This window comes from Salvelinus fontinalis, chromosome 9 (assembly GCF_029448725.1).
Source record: "Salvelinus fontinalis isolate EN_2023a chromosome 9, ASM2944872v1, whole genome shotgun sequence".
Classification (NCBI taxonomy): domain Eukaryota; kingdom Metazoa; phylum Chordata; class Actinopteri; order Salmoniformes; family Salmonidae; genus Salvelinus; species Salvelinus fontinalis.
In genome coordinates this window covers 14,298,023-14,315,625 of record NC_074673.1, presented here as the reverse complement: position 1 = coordinate 14,315,625, position 17,603 = coordinate 14,298,023, and the positions used below count along the sequence as shown (strand labels likewise).

The following is a 17,603-nucleotide window of genomic DNA, read 5'->3' as shown; positions in this document are numbered from 1 at the left end:
TTGCCCATTTAACATTTATTTGTACAAATACCTACACATACAGTATATGACCTATTCAGATTGACCAGTGTAGAAAGTTGTCAAGAAATGCAGCAAATGCTTCCTGTGGCAGAGCAGGACATGGCCCTTTTTGGGTGTGTTTACACAGGCAGCTCAAATCTGATCTTTTGACATTTATTGGTCTTTTGACCAATCAGATCAAATCTTTTTCAATAATTGGGCAAATATCAGAATTGGGCTACCGGTATAAACGCAGACAATGTCTCTGAACTGGAGGTCATCTGGCATACCAGTAGACCCATCCTTAGGCTTGAACAGGAGTCCCCAGTGAAACCTAAGCTGGACCTGAGCACCATATCACTGGAGCTATTTCCTTGTTCCTGCTAGTTGTCAATAGCCCAGAGGTGACTGACCGGTTCCCTTGGAAACAGCAGCAGAAAGAGTTCCATAGACTTTGAGTCTCAATAGAATCACAACCTTCTCACATCTCGCTTGCCCAATAAACATTGCCATTGGCACATGATATTCCCAAGCATAAAGAGTCCTCCTTCAGTCTTTTGTGTAGATAGGACCTGGAGATGAGCACCGGGATTGTTGAACATCTTATCTCAGGGGTCCCTCTGTTCCTCCTGACCTAGTCCAGAGGCTCCTGTTTGATCCGGATAGTGGTGGTGGTGCCGATGGACTGACCCCTGTGGAGCTCGCGACACAAGACGTACTCGCTGAACTGGGAGGAGTCAACTCCGCCACCACACGACGCCCTCATGCTGAAGCCCTTCTGGAACAACCTCTCCAGAACCTACAGGGAGCACAGGACAGACAGACAGACAGACAGGAGCTTTTGACATTAGTTAATCAGAACTATTTGTATAGTACTTTCAATATAGGTAACAAAGGGGTTCACTTCATAAAATAAAAGTACAAACCAAGAAACAAATACAGGAGGAAGGACAATTAAAATCATTGCAATCATACATTACAAGTATCTTTATAAAAGTGTCTCTTCAACAGGGATTTAAAAACAAGCACTGAATCTATAAGCCTGATCTCCCCTGGAAGACCATTCCAAAGTTCAGGGGCCCTAATTGCAAATGCCTGGTCTCCTTTCATTTTCAACCTAGACTATGGTATGGTCAACAGTGCCAGAGGATCTCAGGCTGCATAGTTATAGTGCGGTGTACGCTATTGTTATACCCTCTTCCTTATACGTATGACGGATTTGACCTAGAACTACACAGCACCTGAACTTAGTTGAGCCGACAGCACTCAAATATAAGCTTTGAGTTTAGAATTGGGTTTGCAAAGTGACTGGAGTGAGTCTATCTGCCATGTTACTGAGATTAATTTGAGTCTTCAGCATTACTGGATGACCTGATCTGCTCTGCAGTATAACATAACAGAGTTGACCTGGAAGGAACCACATCATAACAGAGTTGACCTGGAAGGAACCACATCATAACAGAGTTGACCTGGAAGGAACCACATCATAACAGCGCTGACCTGGACGGAACCACATCATAACAAAGTTGACCTGGAAGACACCACATAACAGAGTTGACCTGTAAGGAACCACATCATAACAAAGTTGACCTGGAAGACACCACATAACAGAGTTGACCTGGAAGGAGCCACATCATAACAGCGCTGACCTGGAAGACACCACATAACAGAGTTGACCTGGAAGGAACCACATAACAGAGTTGACCTGGAAGGAACCACATAACAGAGTTGACCTGGAAGGAACCACATAACAGCGCTGACATGGAAGACACCACATCATAATAGAGTTGACCTGGAAGGAACCACATAACAGAGTTGACCTGGAAGGAACCACATAACAGCGCTGACATGGAAGACACCACATCATAATAGAGTTGACCTGGAAGGAACCACATAACAGAGTTGACCTGTAAGGAACCACATCATAACAGCGCTGACATGGAAGACACCACATCATAACAGAGTTCACCTGTAAGGAACGACATCATAACAGAGTTGACCTGGAAGGAACCACATAACAGAGTTAACCTGGAAGGAACCACATCATAACAGAGTTGACCTGGAAGGAACCACATCATAACAGAGTTGACCTGGAAGACACCACATCGTAATAGAGTTGACCTGGAAGGAACCACATCATAACAGAGTTGACCTGGAAGACACCACATCATAACAGAGTTGACCTGGAAGGAACCACATAACAGAGTTGACCTGGAAGGAACCACATAACAGCGCTGACATGGAAGACACCACATCATAATAGAGTTGACCTGGAAGGAACCACATAACAGAGTTGACCTGGAAGGAACCACATCATAACCGAGTTGACCTGGAAGGAACCACATCATAACAGAGTTCACCTGGAAGACACCACATCATAACAGAGTTGACCTGGAAGACACCACATCATAACAGAGTTGACCTGGAAGGAACCACATCATAACCGAGTTCACCTGGAAGGAACCACATCATAACAGAGTTCACCTGGAAGACACCACATCATAACAGAGTTGACCTGGAAGGAACCACATAACAGAGTTGACCTGGAAGGAACCACATCATAACAGCGCTGACCTATGGAACTACATTACCGTCCATACCTGAACTGAGTTGAGCCTGCAGTAGCCATTGAGCGGAAACCGGATAACATGTGTGGGGTCCTGGTTCCAGCCGGCGTTCACCGAGTTACACATGACGTCTCCGGTCTCGGGGAAGATCTCCTCAATGAGCACCTTCTCCCCGCTGAGGGCAATTCTCTCACCCAGGTCAGGGGTCACTCGGACCACCAGGCACTCGCAGGGCCGGCTCTTCTGGCCCTCCCGCTCTGTCAGCCAGCGCTCCAGCTCGCGGACCATGGGTGTCAGCTGGTAGTAGCGAGCCTCCTCGTATAGCTGGGGGAAGTCCTGCCATAGTAGAAACAAACACATACTGTTGAAGCAAGGATACACACTGTACACACAACACACGCGTGCACACATACGCAAGAAAGCATAGACACACCGACAAACACACACACTAATGTTCATAAACAAACTGACATGGGTACAGCCTGGATGTCTGCCAGATGTGGTTATTTGTCAGCCAACTGCTTTGTCATTGTCCGGATAGATAAACGTGTTTAACTTGATAACAACAAAGGATTTAACTAATAGACTGCCTGGAATCAAAGCTAATTTAACTATAATACACACACAGGGTTTGAATTTCAGGATGCCCAGAGGTGTTGGGCACTATTGTAATATATTAGTGCATTCAAAGTACTAAACATATCAGTAACACTTTACTTGAAGAGAACCTAAGGACGGCATTTCACAATTACAACTCACACAGATGGCATCCCCAGCCGCGTCCTCAGAGCATGCGCAGACCAGCTGGCTGGTGTGTTTACGGACATATTCAATCAATCCTTATCCCAGTCTGCTGTTCCCACATGCTTCAAGATGGCCACCATTGTTCCTGTTCCCAAGAAAGCTAAGGTAACTGAGCTAAATGACTATCGCCCCGTAGCACTCACTTCTGTCATCATGAAGTGCTTTGAGAGACTAGTCAAGGACCATATCACCTCCACCCTACCTGACACCCTAGACCCACTCCAACTTGCTTACCGCCCCAATAGGTCCACAGACAACACAATCACAACCACACTGCACACTGCCCTAACCCATCTGGACAAGAGGAATACCTATGTAAGAATGCTGTTCATCAGCTCAGCATTTAACACCATAGTATTCTCCAAACTCATCATTAAGCTCGAGACCCTGGGTCTCGACCCAGCACTGTGCAACTGGGTCCTGGACTTCCTGACGGGCCGCCCCCAGGTGGTGAGGGTAGGTAACACCATCTCCACCCCGCTGATCCTCAACACTGGGGCCCCACAAGGGTGCGTTCTCAGCCCTCTCCTGTACTCCCTGTTCACCCACGACTGCGTGGCCATGCACGCCTCCAACTCAATCATCAAGTTTGCAGACGACACTACAGTGGTAGGCTTGATTACCAACAACGACAAGACAGCTTACAGGGAGGAGGTGAGGGACCTCGGAGTGTGGTGTCAGGAAAATAACCTCACACTCAACGTCAACAAAACAAAGGAGATGATCGTGGACTTCAGGAAACAGCAGAGGGAGCAGCCCCCTATCCACATCGACGGGACAGTAGTGGAGAGGGTGGAAAGTTTTAAGTTCCTTGGCGTACACATCACTGACAAACTGAAATGGTCCAACCACACAGACAGCGTGGTGAATAAGGCGCAGCAACACCTCTTCAACCCCAGGAGGCTGAAGAAATGTGGCTTGTCACCAAAAACACTCACAAACTTTTACAGATGCACAATCGAGAGCATCCTATCGGGCTGTATCACCGCCTGGTACGGCAACTGCTCCGCCCATAACCGTAAGGCTCTCCAGAGGGTAGTGAGGTCTGCACAACGCATCACCGTGGGCAAACTACCTGTCCTCCAGGACACCTACACCACCCGATGTCACAGGAAGGCCAAAAAGATCATCAAGGACAACAACCACCCGAGCCATTTCCTGTTCACTGCCTGCTATCATCCAGAAGGCGAGGTCAGTACAGGTGCATCAAAGCGGGGACAGAGAGACTGAAAAACAGCTTCCATCTCAAGGCCATCAGACTGTTAAACAGCCATCACTAACATTTTTTTTAATTTTATTATTATTTCTTTATCCCATTTTCTCCCCAATTTTCGTGGTATCCAATCGCTAGTAATTACTACCTTGTCTCATCGCTACAACTCCCGTACGGGCTCGGGAGAGACGAAGGTCGAAAGCCATGCGTCCTCCGAAGCACAACCCAACCAGCCGTACTGCTTCTTAACACAGCGCGCCTCCAACCCGGAAGCCAGCCGCACCAATGTGTCGGAGGAAACACCGCGTACCTGGCCCCCTTGGTTGGCGCGCACTGCGCCCGGCCCGCCACAGGAGTCGCTGGAGCGCGATGAGACAAGGATATCCCTACCGGCCAAACCCTCCCTACCCCGGACGACGCTATGCCAATTGTGCGTCGCCCCACGGACCTCCCGGTCGCGGCCGGCTGCGACAGAGCCTGGGCGCGAACCCAGAGACTCTAGTGGCGCAGTTAGCACTGCGATGCAGTGCCCTAGACCACTGCGCCACCCGGGAGGCCCAGCCATCACTAACATTGAGTGGCTGCTGCCAACATACTGACTCAACTCTAGCCACTTTAATAATGGAAAAATGTATGTATTAAATGTATCACTAGCCACTTTAAACAAAGCCACTTTATATAATGTTTACATACCCTACATTACTCATCTCATATGTATATACTGTACTCTATATCATCTACTGCATCTTGCCTATGCCGTTCGGCCATCACTCATTCATATATTTATATGTACATATTCTTATTCATTCCTTTACACTTGTGTGTATAAGGTAGTTGTTGTGAAATTGTTAGGCCAGAATACTTGTTAGATATCACTGCATGGTCGGAACTAGAAGCACAAGCATTTCGCTACACTCGCATTAACATCTGCTAACCATGTGTATGTGACAAATAAAATTTGATTTGATTTGATTTGAAGTACATACGTATTTCCTTCTGTTGAATGTATGTGATGGATTCATTTATACCAAATGTTTATCTCCACACAGAAATCACATCTGTACATCTCACCCCCCCCTGTCTTTTCCCCTTGCATGCTCAATATTATGATACTATTGCAGCACACACACACGGCAAGCGGTATCGATGCACCAAGTCTGGAACCAACAGGACCCTGAACAGCTTCTACCCCCCAGCCATAAGACTGCTAAATAGTTAGTTAAATAGTTAACCAATAGCTACCCGGACTATCTGCATTGACCCTTTTTACACTAATCTCTTTTGACTCATCACATTTGATTTGACACACACACACACACACACAGCAGACACTTCTGTTCATAACTACTGCGTGAGAAATAAAGAGAGAGCTGCTTATTTTTCCCTCTACATTTGCTCCAAACTGCTTCTGACATCAGGCATACACAGAGCTGCTACCCCCTCAGGCTCCTTTCTGTATCAAAGCCTGCCTCCTTAGCTCCCCTCCCTTCATAGGCTTGAAGCGAGGGATAGATGTGTTTTATAAAAGAAGGCTCTATCTGCAGGGCACTTTAGTCATCCTGGGCAAAGCACAGAATAACACAGCTACACTAACTACAGAGAGAGAGAGAGATGAGTGAGATGCCAGATACACAACCACACACACATATGTAAGCACTCCTGCATACACACACACACACACACACACACACACACACACACACACACACACACACACACACACACACACACACACACACACACACACACACACACACACACACACACACACACACACACACACACACACACACACACATCAATTTAGCAAAAAACACAGTGTCCCTGCTTCCAGCCATGCAGAATCGACCCCTGTAGAAGCCCAGGGCGAAATGGAGACCTGATTAAAGTGTCAGAAAGCTACAGTTTACACACACTGAGTGCTTATAGAGGTACACAGTGATAGAATGAATATAAAGATGTGTTTCTGGGCAGAGCAGGATAATTGTATGACTTTACAGTCATGTTTGCATTTGCCTAACCATCCTGAAATCTCTGTGAGAGATACTATGTTTGTAATTGTTTGTATGTGTGGAAATGAGGTGCCTCTGGTTCAGAGACTGTGTTAGCCCGCTGAAAAACAGCCTAGGCATTAGCTCAAATAAATAACAAGTCTTCATGGCTATTGCAAGTTATCTTATTAAGCGAGCATAGTTCAACCAAACCACCTTTGTTAGACATACATACATACTATGTATTATGTTACTCTTTGAGATGTGAGCTGTAAGAGAGCTGTCCTGTTGTGTGTACTGTACCTTGAAGTCCTCTGGGAGCAGTAGCTTGCAGGTCCTGAGGAAGCTGAGAATGTATCTGAATATGTCTCCATCCCTGTCGATGAAGTAGTGCTGCTTCAAACTGTCCAGTACAATGGGCTCTGTTCCATTAAACAGACGACTGATTCTGGAGAACAGAAAAGGACAATGGTTGAGAGCTCTAAATTCATACTTTGAATCAAGTAGTACTTGAAGTATGTTTAGAGAACTGTAAAACTTGTTTCTAGTGTTTGATCATTACTTACATTGTATGCAAGAAGTGGGCTACAACTGCATGTTGTTTATTCTAGTATAGAAAATACTAAGGGTTCACTACAACTTCTGAATCACATACTCATAATGGGTTATTTACATTTGTCCTCTCTCTCTTTCTCTCTCTCTCTCTCTCTCTCTCTCTCCCCCTCTCCAGAAATCGATGCCAACTGCTTTCTATAAGCCCAGTTACTCATCTTTCTACTTCTCTCCTCTCTGCCTGAGGTGGTCCTCTACTCTTCCAGCAGGAGTGTCACCTCACAGCTCCAGGCTGCTCAGTCTTCTCTCTCTCTGCCTTCTCCACTCTTTCTTTGTCCTCCAAAAAGCAATTAAAATCTACCCTTTCTTTTCTCTCCAGCCTTTTCTCTCTCTTTTTTGCTAGATCTCTCAAAAAATGATCATGGATACCAAAGTTATTGTTTCAACATGATGTTGTGTGGATTTCTATAAGTATTTTAGTAATGTATCAGTCATAATGCAGTGTCAGTATGAAGCTGTCCATGAACTTGTTGTATCGTTCAATAATATGTTATTTCTCATGAAAAAATATGGTGCCATATGCCACGGTGCCAGATGCATCCCGTATTTGTATTTGTATTTATTATGGATCCCCATTAGCTGCCAAAGCAGCAGCTACTCTTCCTGGGGTCCAGCAAAATTAAGGCAGTTTAATTGCCTTACCTAGACTCTGGGTATTGAGTGAGAGCCTGGCGGTGTCAGATACATCCTGTAATGGCATTACCTAGACTCTCGGTATTTCGTGAGAGCCTGGCGGTGTCAGACACATCCTGTAATGGCCTTACCTAGACTCTGGGTATTTAGTGAGAGCCTGGCGGTGCCAGATGCATCCTGTAATGGCCTTACCTAGACTCTGGGTATTTAGTGAGAGCCTGGCGGTGCCAGATGCATCCTGTAATGGCCTTACCTAGACTCTGGGTATTTAGTGAGAGCCTGGCGGTGTCAGATACATCCTGTAATGGCCTTACCTAGACTCTGGGTATTTAGTGAGAGCCTGGCGGTGCCAGACGCATCCTGTAATGGCCTTACCTAGACTCTGGGTATTTAGTGAGAGCCTGGCGGTGTCAGATACATCCTGTAATGGCCTTACCTAGACTCTGGGTATTTAGTGAGAGCCTGGCGGTGCCAGATGCATCCTGTAATGGCCTTACCTAGACTCTGGGTATTTAGTGAGAGCCTGGCGGTGCCAGATGCATCCTGTAATGGCCTTACCTAGACTCTGGGTATTTAGTGAGAGCCTGGCGGTGTCAGATACATCCTGTAATGGCCTTACCTAGACTCTGGGTATTTAGTGAGAGCCTGGCGGTGCCAGATGCATCCTGTAATGGCCTTACCTAGACTCTGGGTATTTAGTGAGAGCCTGGCGGTGTCAGATACATCCTGTAATGGCCTTACCTAGACTCTGGGTATTTAGTGAGAGCCTGGCGGTGCCAGATGCATCCTGTAATGGCCTTACCTAGACTCTGGGTATTTAGTGAGAGTCCCCAGGCTGCTGGTGTACATGTGTCCTCCCACATCAATGTGGACCGGGGCATTGGCTTTAGTCAGCTGGGCCGGTGATGGGATGCCCTGGGCATTCATTGGAGAAACTGGAGAACGACTCATAGACATCCTGGACATGCTCCTTCCCTCCTACAGCAACACATGGAAACAGATAATCTTTGTATTAGAAGTGTGTACTGTATCTGCCCTGAGAGTGGTAAAGTGAAAAATAGTGAGATGTCTACTTTTCATTAAAGGCCCAGTGCAGTCAAAAACGTGATTTGCCTGTGTTTTATACATATATTTCCACCTTATGAGGTTGAAATAATACTGTTAAATTGTGAAAATGATGCTAATGCCCTTTTGGTGTAAGAGCTGCTTGAAAAGATCGCCTAAAATTCCATCCTGTTTTGATGGGATGGAGTTTTGGCCTGCCTGGTGATCACCGGATTAGTTAATAGACCAACAGGAAAGACCATTCCAAACCTATCTGCCAATAACAGCTAGTTTTCAGTTTTCCCCTCCCCACTCAGACCTCTCCCAGAGAGTCCTAGTAAAATTCTTGCTTGAGAAATTGCTCTTTGCTAAGAAGCTATTTTTGTTTCTATCTTTACCATTTTAATTTAAAACAATCGCAGTAAGGTACTTAATTGTTACCTAGAAATGCTTTGATATTGAGATAAAAACGGCTGCATTGGACCTTTAAAGTTAGGCTACTGATGAAGTAATGACATGAAGTAGTAGCAAATGAGGTGCAAGACTGTACAGTAGTTTAGACTATAGTAGGGCAAGCAGCCAATCAAACTGTTTCAGAGATACAATAAGCCTGAACGTTCCCCAATTAACATGAATACAATATTCATGGGCTGAAGACAGTAGTTGAAGTTTCCCACATTGAGGGAACAGAGGGCATTCATGACCCCAGGGCACTGGGCAAAGTGCAGCTTCTGGACAAATTGAAACAACCATCCCCCCACCAAGTCTCTCCATTGTAAAGAGGTTCTTTGAACCATAAAGGTGAACAGGAGGTGAACTTCATTCAGTGTTTTGCCAGGGGCAAGATGCCTGGGGCTGCTGAGCAGAACACACAGAGTCCTCATTTCCAGGGTGTTATCTCCTCTGCTTAGCCAGAAACCAGTATTTTAAGAAATCGATTTAAAAAGAAAAACATTTCATGTTATAAAACCAAAAGGAAACTACATACATTTCACCCATATTTTCCCCATATTCTGAGATGTAATATTCCTTCCTGTATCCATATTATTTCACACATGAATTCAATCAAGAACACATGAATTGAATAGAAAGAGAAACGAATAGCCTATAATAACGTTCTAAAAGCAAGTTTGAGCTTGATATACTCTAGCCTATTCCCCCAAACGCTCTCAATTCTGACAGCACGGCAATAAACTGGTAATAACAATTTTAGGATGTAATTGGGGATTCTATCAGTCACTGAAGTTTGCGTTCTCCTGCGTTCCTGTAAAATATAACAAATATGTCACAATCCACTGGTATCCAAATAGGGCTACTGCCGGCTCACTTTTCTTGGTGTGTGGAGTCCAAACGTTTGAAAACGTTGTGGTTTAATCACGGAAAATATACACCAACGCAATGATTTTATAGAGTAGCTGTGGCTTTAAGATTCTACTGTAGTGTCAGACAGACTACATGTTCTCCACCAAATAAAACTACAAATGAAACATATTGTGTCCTTACCTGGGAGGACACGGATACAGAAGACATAGGAATCTCTTCTCCCTTACGGTTTTATCTCTGTTTATGTCAGTTGGGTCGTCGTTTGCTTTATATCCGTCTTTGTCCGAGCCTTGCTTTTTCTGATATGATGAATCCGTCGAGTTTTATGAGAAGAAAGCCAGTCCGTTTCTAAATAAAAGGAGGGCTAGTAGAATTCTTGCCCTGGGCTATTCAAACGCCCGAAGGGCAAGGATTAGGTTACAATAGAGCAGCTTTTTATCTCTCGCCTCAACTCGTTTCAAGATGAAAATTAGATCCCCAGTTTCTTATTTCACAAGTCAATTTGATTTTTCCAAAAATATCGCGGTTTATTTCCAACGGAGAGCGGTCTGGTCTGCTGCACGGGTAACGGTGTTCGGTTCAATCTTGCTCCGTATCAGATTAGTGTCATAATTCACTCAACGGATTTACCAGTGTTAATAACTGGCAGTGTGTATAAAAAAACATACATTTAACTTGTTGATACAATATTTACTAAAGTAGGCTACGGTCAATATTAATTAAACTATAAAATGATAGGTTCCGCTCAGAACTGTCGCGCAGATCTTCTGTCCTGTAGTATTCTCTTCTCTGGCCCCAATCAGAGGTGTCATGCCCATAGGGGGTAATGGGGCACGTGCCCCCTCAGATTTGTCCTGTTTATAAAATAAGATTTATATATATATATATACACACACACACATGAAAACACATACATATACACATATATATACACACACATATATATAAGATGTGTTTGTTTCTCTGTAATACTACTAGTCACCTATCAATTTTAGGAAGTTGGCTTTAGCCCACATAGGTTCCCAACTTAATTTCTATTTACCAAGGAGCCATTTCAGGCTCTCAATCAAATTAGAGTAGCTAGCTTGTCTAACTATCTTAGCTGGCATGCCTGCTGACATGGTAGACTTTAGAAAAGCAAGCAATAACTAAATGTACTGAATAAGACTAATTTCTTTCAATCCTTTACTCAGATTTGAGCAGAGAAGCATATTTATTTTATTTTTAAAAAGAACCACCAGTGAGGAGGATTCACAGTTCAATAGGTATGCTTAGATATGCAGAAAAAAGTTAATTTTTTTACTTAGAATTAACCACACTCATTACGGCTCTAGATTGCAGGAAAAGCTGTTTCAGGTGTTTGAAAAATGAACAATTGTCCAACTTCTGGACGGGATCCCCACCCGGCCATTCTCACATACTTTGTGCCCCATTCGATTTTTTGAAGGCATGACGCCCCTGCCCCCAATAGCTAATATTCTAACATCAAACATCCCCCTGGCATTGAAGCCAAATTACATCTATCGTCATGCATTATGCCATTGCAAAAGGCCCCCTTTCAGGTGCCTCCGGTCAAATGCACCATTTCAATTATTGTGCGCTGTTAGATGGAGATGTTTGCCCCCAGCGCTTGCAGGCAGATCCATTTTACTCCTCAAACACAAGCTCAGTTTGGTACGCTATTGGTAACAAAATATAGGCCAATTTTAAATCTGTTGCAATCCATCAAAATTGGTCACAGCATGATCTATCCATATGGTCACCACTTTGTGTTCCATTGCACACAGCATTGCACAGAGAAATTCCAAATGTTTGATTATTTGTGTACTTGTTTGACATTTCACTGCATTGCTTTGAGCTAATAACATAAGCGTTTCGCTGCACCCACTATAACATCTGCTAAACTGTGTACACAACCCATAAACTCTGATTTGATTTTGATTTGAGAAGCTGTGATGTCCCTTTTTGCATGCTTAGAATATTAATACAATTGAGAGAAAACATCTGAATGTATGGGAAATTGATATACAGTACGAGTAAAAAGTTTGGACACACCTACTCATTCCATGGTTTTTCTACTATTTTCAACATTGTAGAATAACTATGAAATAACACATATGGAATCATGTAGTAACCAAAAAGTGTAGTCATCCTTTGCATTGATGACAGCTTTGCACACTCTTGGTCATTTCTCAACCAGCTTCATAAGGTCACCTGGAATGCATTTCAATTAACAGGGGTGCCTTGCTAAAAGTTAATTTGTGGGATTTCTTTCCTTCTTAATGCGTTTGAGCCAATCAGTTCTGTTGTGACAATGTAGGGGTGGTATACAGAAGATAGCCCTATTTGGTTAAAGACTAAGTCCATATTATGGCAAGAACAGCTCAAATAAGCAAAGAGAAACAACAGTCCATTACTTTAAGACATGAAGGTCCCTCAATCTGGAAAATGTCAAGAACTTTGAAAGTTTCTTCAAGTGCAGTCACAAAAACCATTACGCGCTATGATGAAACTGGCTTTCATGAGGACCGCCACAGGAAAGGAAGACCCAGAGTTACCTCTGCTGCAGAGGATACGTTCATTAGAGTTACCAGCCTCAGAAATTTCAGCCCAAATACATGCTTCACAGAGTTCAAGTAACAGACACATCTCAACATCAACGTTTCAGAGGAGACTGCGTGAATCATGGTCGACCCTTCATGGTCGAATTGCTGCATAGAAACCACTACTAGTTAAATGAAGGTTAAATAAAAAATATTAAATAATAAAATACGAAAGGGCACCAATAATAATAATAACAGACTTGCTTGGGCCAAGAAACACGAGCAATGGACATTAGACCGGTAGAAATCTGTCCTTTGGTCTGATGAGTCCAAATGTGAGATTTTTGGTTCCAACCGCCGTGTCTTTGTGAGACGCAGAGCAAGTGAACAGAGGATCTCCGCATGTGTGGTTCTCACTGTGAAGCATGGAGGAGGACGTGTGATGGTGCTTTGCTGGTGACACTGTCAGTGATTTATATATAATTCAAGGCACACTTAACCAGCATGGCTACCACAGCCTTCAGCAGCGATACGCCATCCCATCTGGTTTGCGCTTAGTGGGGCTATAATTTGTTTTTCAACAGGACAACGACCCAACACACTTTTAGGCTGTGTAAGGGGCTATTTGATCAAGAAGAAAAGTGATGGAGTGCTGCATCAGATGACCTGGTCTCCACAATCACCCGACCTCTACCCAATTGAGATGGTTAGCGATGAGTTGGACCGCAGAGTGAAGGAAAAGCAGCCAACAAGTGCTCAGCATATGTGTGAACTCCTTCAAGACTTTTGGAAAAGCATTCCTCATGAAGCTGGTTGAGAGAATGCCAAGAGTGTGCAAAGCTGTCACAATGGCAAAGGGTGGCTACTTTGAAGAATCTCAAATATAAAATATATTTTGAAAAAAATATATTTTGTTTAACAAGTGTTTTGGTTACTACATGATTCCATATGTGTTATTTCATAGGGTTGATGTCTTCACTATTATTCTACAATGTAGAAAATAGTAAAAATAAAGAAAAACTCTTGAATGAGTAGGTGTGTCCAAACTTTTGACTGGTACTGTATACAGCACCGATATTAATTGCTCATATGTTTAGATTTATTGTCAACTAGTTTTTCTCAATTGTATTAATATTCTAAGGATGCATGACAAAACATTTTGAGAGCACACAACAAAATAATGTCTGACATAAAAGTTTACCTGAAAAATATACATAGGCTAGCCTAACTGAACCATTTCAAGCATTGCCCAATGCATTTCCTCTCTTATGAAGCTATGGGTGAGAAGGATGGGATGGACATAAAATACATTGCTTTATTAATTTCCAATTTATTTTTACATGAAAGTCATGTGTTCTCTTCATTGGTTTAATCGAACTAGGAAATAGAGCAATCCATACACACAACGTCTGTTCGACACCAAGACTCCAGTGTTAAATCCTGCTCTTCCATTTGTTTTTGCCCCAGGGTGATGCTGTGCATATGTCTTACTCTGCATTAGTGCAAACCAACAGAAGGACTTGATTCTGTCTCTGTTCCAAATGGCACCCTATTCTCTATATAATGCACTACTTTTGACCAGATCCCATAGGGCTTTGATCAAATGTAGTGCACTATATAGGGAATAGGGTGTCATTTGGGACATACTATTCTCTTTTTTTCTACTTAAAAGAAACCCTGCAGTTAGTTCAATTACATGACGTATGAGAAAGATGTTGGGAATTTACAGATTTAAATAGCTGGCAAAGTCACCCCAGGCACTGGCAGTTCATTTTCTTAATTTATGAATTTTATGCTGAATGTCTGATATGAGAAGGACGTGGAAAGAGAAGAAACAGATCAGTTGTCTTTATGTCCTAAGAGCTGATGGCTCAAATGAAATATATCTTATCTCATTTCCTATGCGCCAATACAAGGCAGCAGAGTGCCCCCCTCCAGACACTGGGGGGAGGGGACCTGCAGCCCCCCTGGGCTAGGGTAGTGAGACACGGCTCTATTGTACACTGAACATTTTGAAATGAATTAAAATTGTCATATTTCTGTCACTTCCTTAAACCAGATGTGGAAAACAACAAGTAAATGTTTTGTTGAAATGGCTTGTTAATCATGGTAACGGTGCTTGAAAACCCAAACCAAAATGTACATGTATATTGGCAGTGTTAAGGCTAGGGGATTTAAATAATTTGTCATACAACACTTCTGCACAGACATGTAGAACAATTGTACATGAACTCTTTACACTTAGTGTGATCATCTGTACTGTAACGAGGCCCATACAATTACCCAGAAAACCTCAAACATATGTTTCAATGTACATTACCAACAGATTAAAATATCATGAACCCTCAGATAAATCTGGAAGGCCATACGTGATGAACCGAGATATTATACACTAATGCCACTCAACTCTATATATTTTCCCTGTCCCTTATTTTCTGTGTTTCTGTATTTTAGAAATATATTGTAACAAGTCTATTGCATGCAAAATACAAAACAAGTAGAGAGAGATATCTTGTTGATTGTTGAGAGGAGGTTGTATGTAGGCTGTATGCCAGTCAATAAAAGTGCATTTGACAAAAAGTACATCAGTGTTAACACTATAAAAAGCGTTACGACTAAAAGCTGTATAACCCCGGGGCCTCACGAGTGGCACAGCGGTCTAAGGCACTGCATCGCAGTGCTTGAGGCGTTACTATAGAAACGGGTTTGATCCTAGGCTGTGTCACAGTCGGCCGTGACAGGGGACCCATGAGGCGGCGCACAATTGTCCCAGGGTCGTCCGAGTTAGGGGAGGGTTTGGCCGGCCGGGATTTCCTTGTCCCATCTCACTCTAGCAGCTCCTTGTGGCAGGCCGGGTGCCTGCAAGCCGACATTGGTCGCCAGCTGGATGGTGTTTCCTCCGACACATTAGTGCGGCTGGCTTCCGGGTTCAGCGAGCAGTGTGTCAAGAAGCAGTGTGGCTTGGCAGGGTCGTGTTTTGGAGGACGCATGGCTCTCTACCTTCGCCTCTCCCGAGTCTGTAGGGAAGTTGCAGCGATGGGACAAGACTAACTACGAGTTAGATGTCATGAAGTTGGGGAGAAAAAAAGGGGTAAAAGAGAAAAAAAATCTGTACAACCTATGCTCAAAGTAATCACATCAAATCATAATTGTAACCAGATATAAATAAGAAATACATCAGTGTCTGTAGTGCTTATTCAAGTCCCACAAGATAATAATCTCTTCAGTAGTGTTCATATTAATAAATCTCAAATGAATCATCTCAACCTGGCACTCCAGCCAGTATCTCAGTACAGAAAGGGCTTGGAGTAGTTAAACATCAGATAATCCATGTAGCAAAGGTCATAGACCCTCTGTCTCTCCGTGCTGTTCAAAGTATATCTGAGCAATGGTGGAAGAAGTCCTTTCTGCCTTGACGTTGGCAGGCACCCGATGCTCTGTAGCAGGAAGTTGGCCTCCTCCGTCATGTTCTCAAACTTCCAGATGAAATCATAGTGCAGCAGACAGGGGCTGCAGAGCTGGCTGACCGGCTTCCTGTGGATGTCCATGCTGCCTCGCGTTCAACATGTACTGGACAAACTCCCTGAAGGTGCCTTGGCCCGGTACCGGGAGATGATGAGCCGGCCGAACGCTGAGTGGTAGTACCAGTTGGAGCTCTCAAACTTATCGCGGAAGGCCGAAACCAGCCCCTCTAAGGGCTCCCATATGAAGAGGACCTTGGTGTAGGAGCAGAGGTGCTCTGCCACGCCCGCATGATCATAGGCGTCCAGTCACCTAAAAATTATTATTAATTTGAAAAAATATGAATAGTTATCTGGGGCTGTATGCATCTAGCACCTCAGAGTAGGAGTTCTGACTTCCGACATGTTCTGCCTTTTAGATCACAATTAATAAAATTACATGGACAGGGGGACCTCTAGATCAGCCCTGAACATGAATTGCAATGAAATACAATTATACATGTAAATCATGTACTGTAGTGACATGTACTGTAAATGAAATTAATCACTATAGTTACAATGCCTATCCTCCACGAAGACACAGAACACCTGAAGGCAGGACACAGGGTGTTCTGTGACACCAGGCTGGTATTTGGAGCAGACTTCCCTCAGCAGGTGGCGGCAGGACACCTGGGTTTGAGCCATGCCCTGTAACCGATTGTACTCCTCAAAAGTGGGGGTGCCACTAGGGGTTAGAGATCCGCTCTTTAGCAGCAGCTTCCTGTGGCTCTCGGCTGGGTCTCCGGAGGTTGGAGTGATTGGGTGGGGCGGCCACTGTAATAATGGGGGCTGCCTGGGGCTAGGAATAAGGAAGCTGGGGTTAGAGGACATCTCTTCCCCTCGACATTTGATGAGGTATTCCAGATCGGGAGAATGAAAAAAACTTGAGTTCCTTTACGTTACCACAATCACACCATGAGTAGTTAATCATGAGACATACCCCTCCACCTTTGTGTTTCCCAGAGAGTTCCTTCTTCCTGTCCGTGCGATGAACGAAGAACCATGCTGGGTGTATGGACGGGGACATTATATCCCTAGAGAGCCATGATTCCGTAAAAGAGAGTATGTCACAGTCCCTTATGTCTCTCTGGAAGGAGATCCTCATCCTGAGCTTGTCTACTTTATTGTCCAGGGACTGAACGTTAGTGAGTAATATCCTCTGAAGACAAGAACCCTACTTCTCCTCCCTCTTCTCTGGCACCAATGTTTTGGTAGAGCACCCTGGATTAATGGGGTTTCCTCTGTAAATTCAAACAAAAGATCCAAGTCAGGTGAGTGACCGACGATCTAATTTTCCAAAGTTATTTGTCTGTAAGTAATAATGCTAAAAAAAATTAAAAACATGGATAGATGGCAGCATTCGAGCAAAACTG

The 17,603-nt window shown here is 43.9% G+C and overlaps 1 protein-coding gene and 1 pseudogene across 1 annotated transcript; both read right to left on the bottom strand.

The window, feature by feature from the left end:
• LOC129862115 (BTB/POZ domain-containing protein kctd15-like) lies at nt 1-10,986 on the bottom strand. The gene is made up of 5 exons (XM_055933478.1): nt 10,368-10,986; nt 8,623-8,798; nt 6,879-7,023; nt 2,601-2,903; nt 1-799 (listed from the first exon to the last, which is right to left on the bottom strand). The coding sequence occupies exons 1-5, from the start codon at nt 10,392-10,394 to the stop codon at nt 635-637; spliced, it is 816 nt and encodes a 271-aa protein (XP_055789453.1). The 5' UTR covers nt 10,395-10,986; the 3' UTR covers nt 1-634.
• Nucleotides 10,987-16,017: 5,031 nt separating this feature from the next.
• LOC129862954 (carbohydrate sulfotransferase 8-like) lies at nt 16,018-17,061 on the bottom strand (annotated as a pseudogene).
• Between the last annotated feature and the right edge of the window lie 542 nt (nt 17,062-17,603).

Bases quoted from the DNA above. Each gene is read 5' to 3' on its own strand.
- LOC129862115 (XM_055933478.1), bottom strand. From the start codon at position 10,394: ATGTCTTCTGTATCCGTGTCCTCCCAG. The intron at 7,024-8,622 runs GTAAGGCCATTA...TCTGTTCTCCAG, and splicing joins ACTAAATACCCAGAGTCTAG to AATCAGTCGTCTGTTTAATG. The intron at 800-2,600 runs GTATGGACGGTA...TGCTCCCTGTAG, and splicing joins GCAGGCTCAACTCAGTTCAG to GTTCTGGAGAGGTTGTTCCA.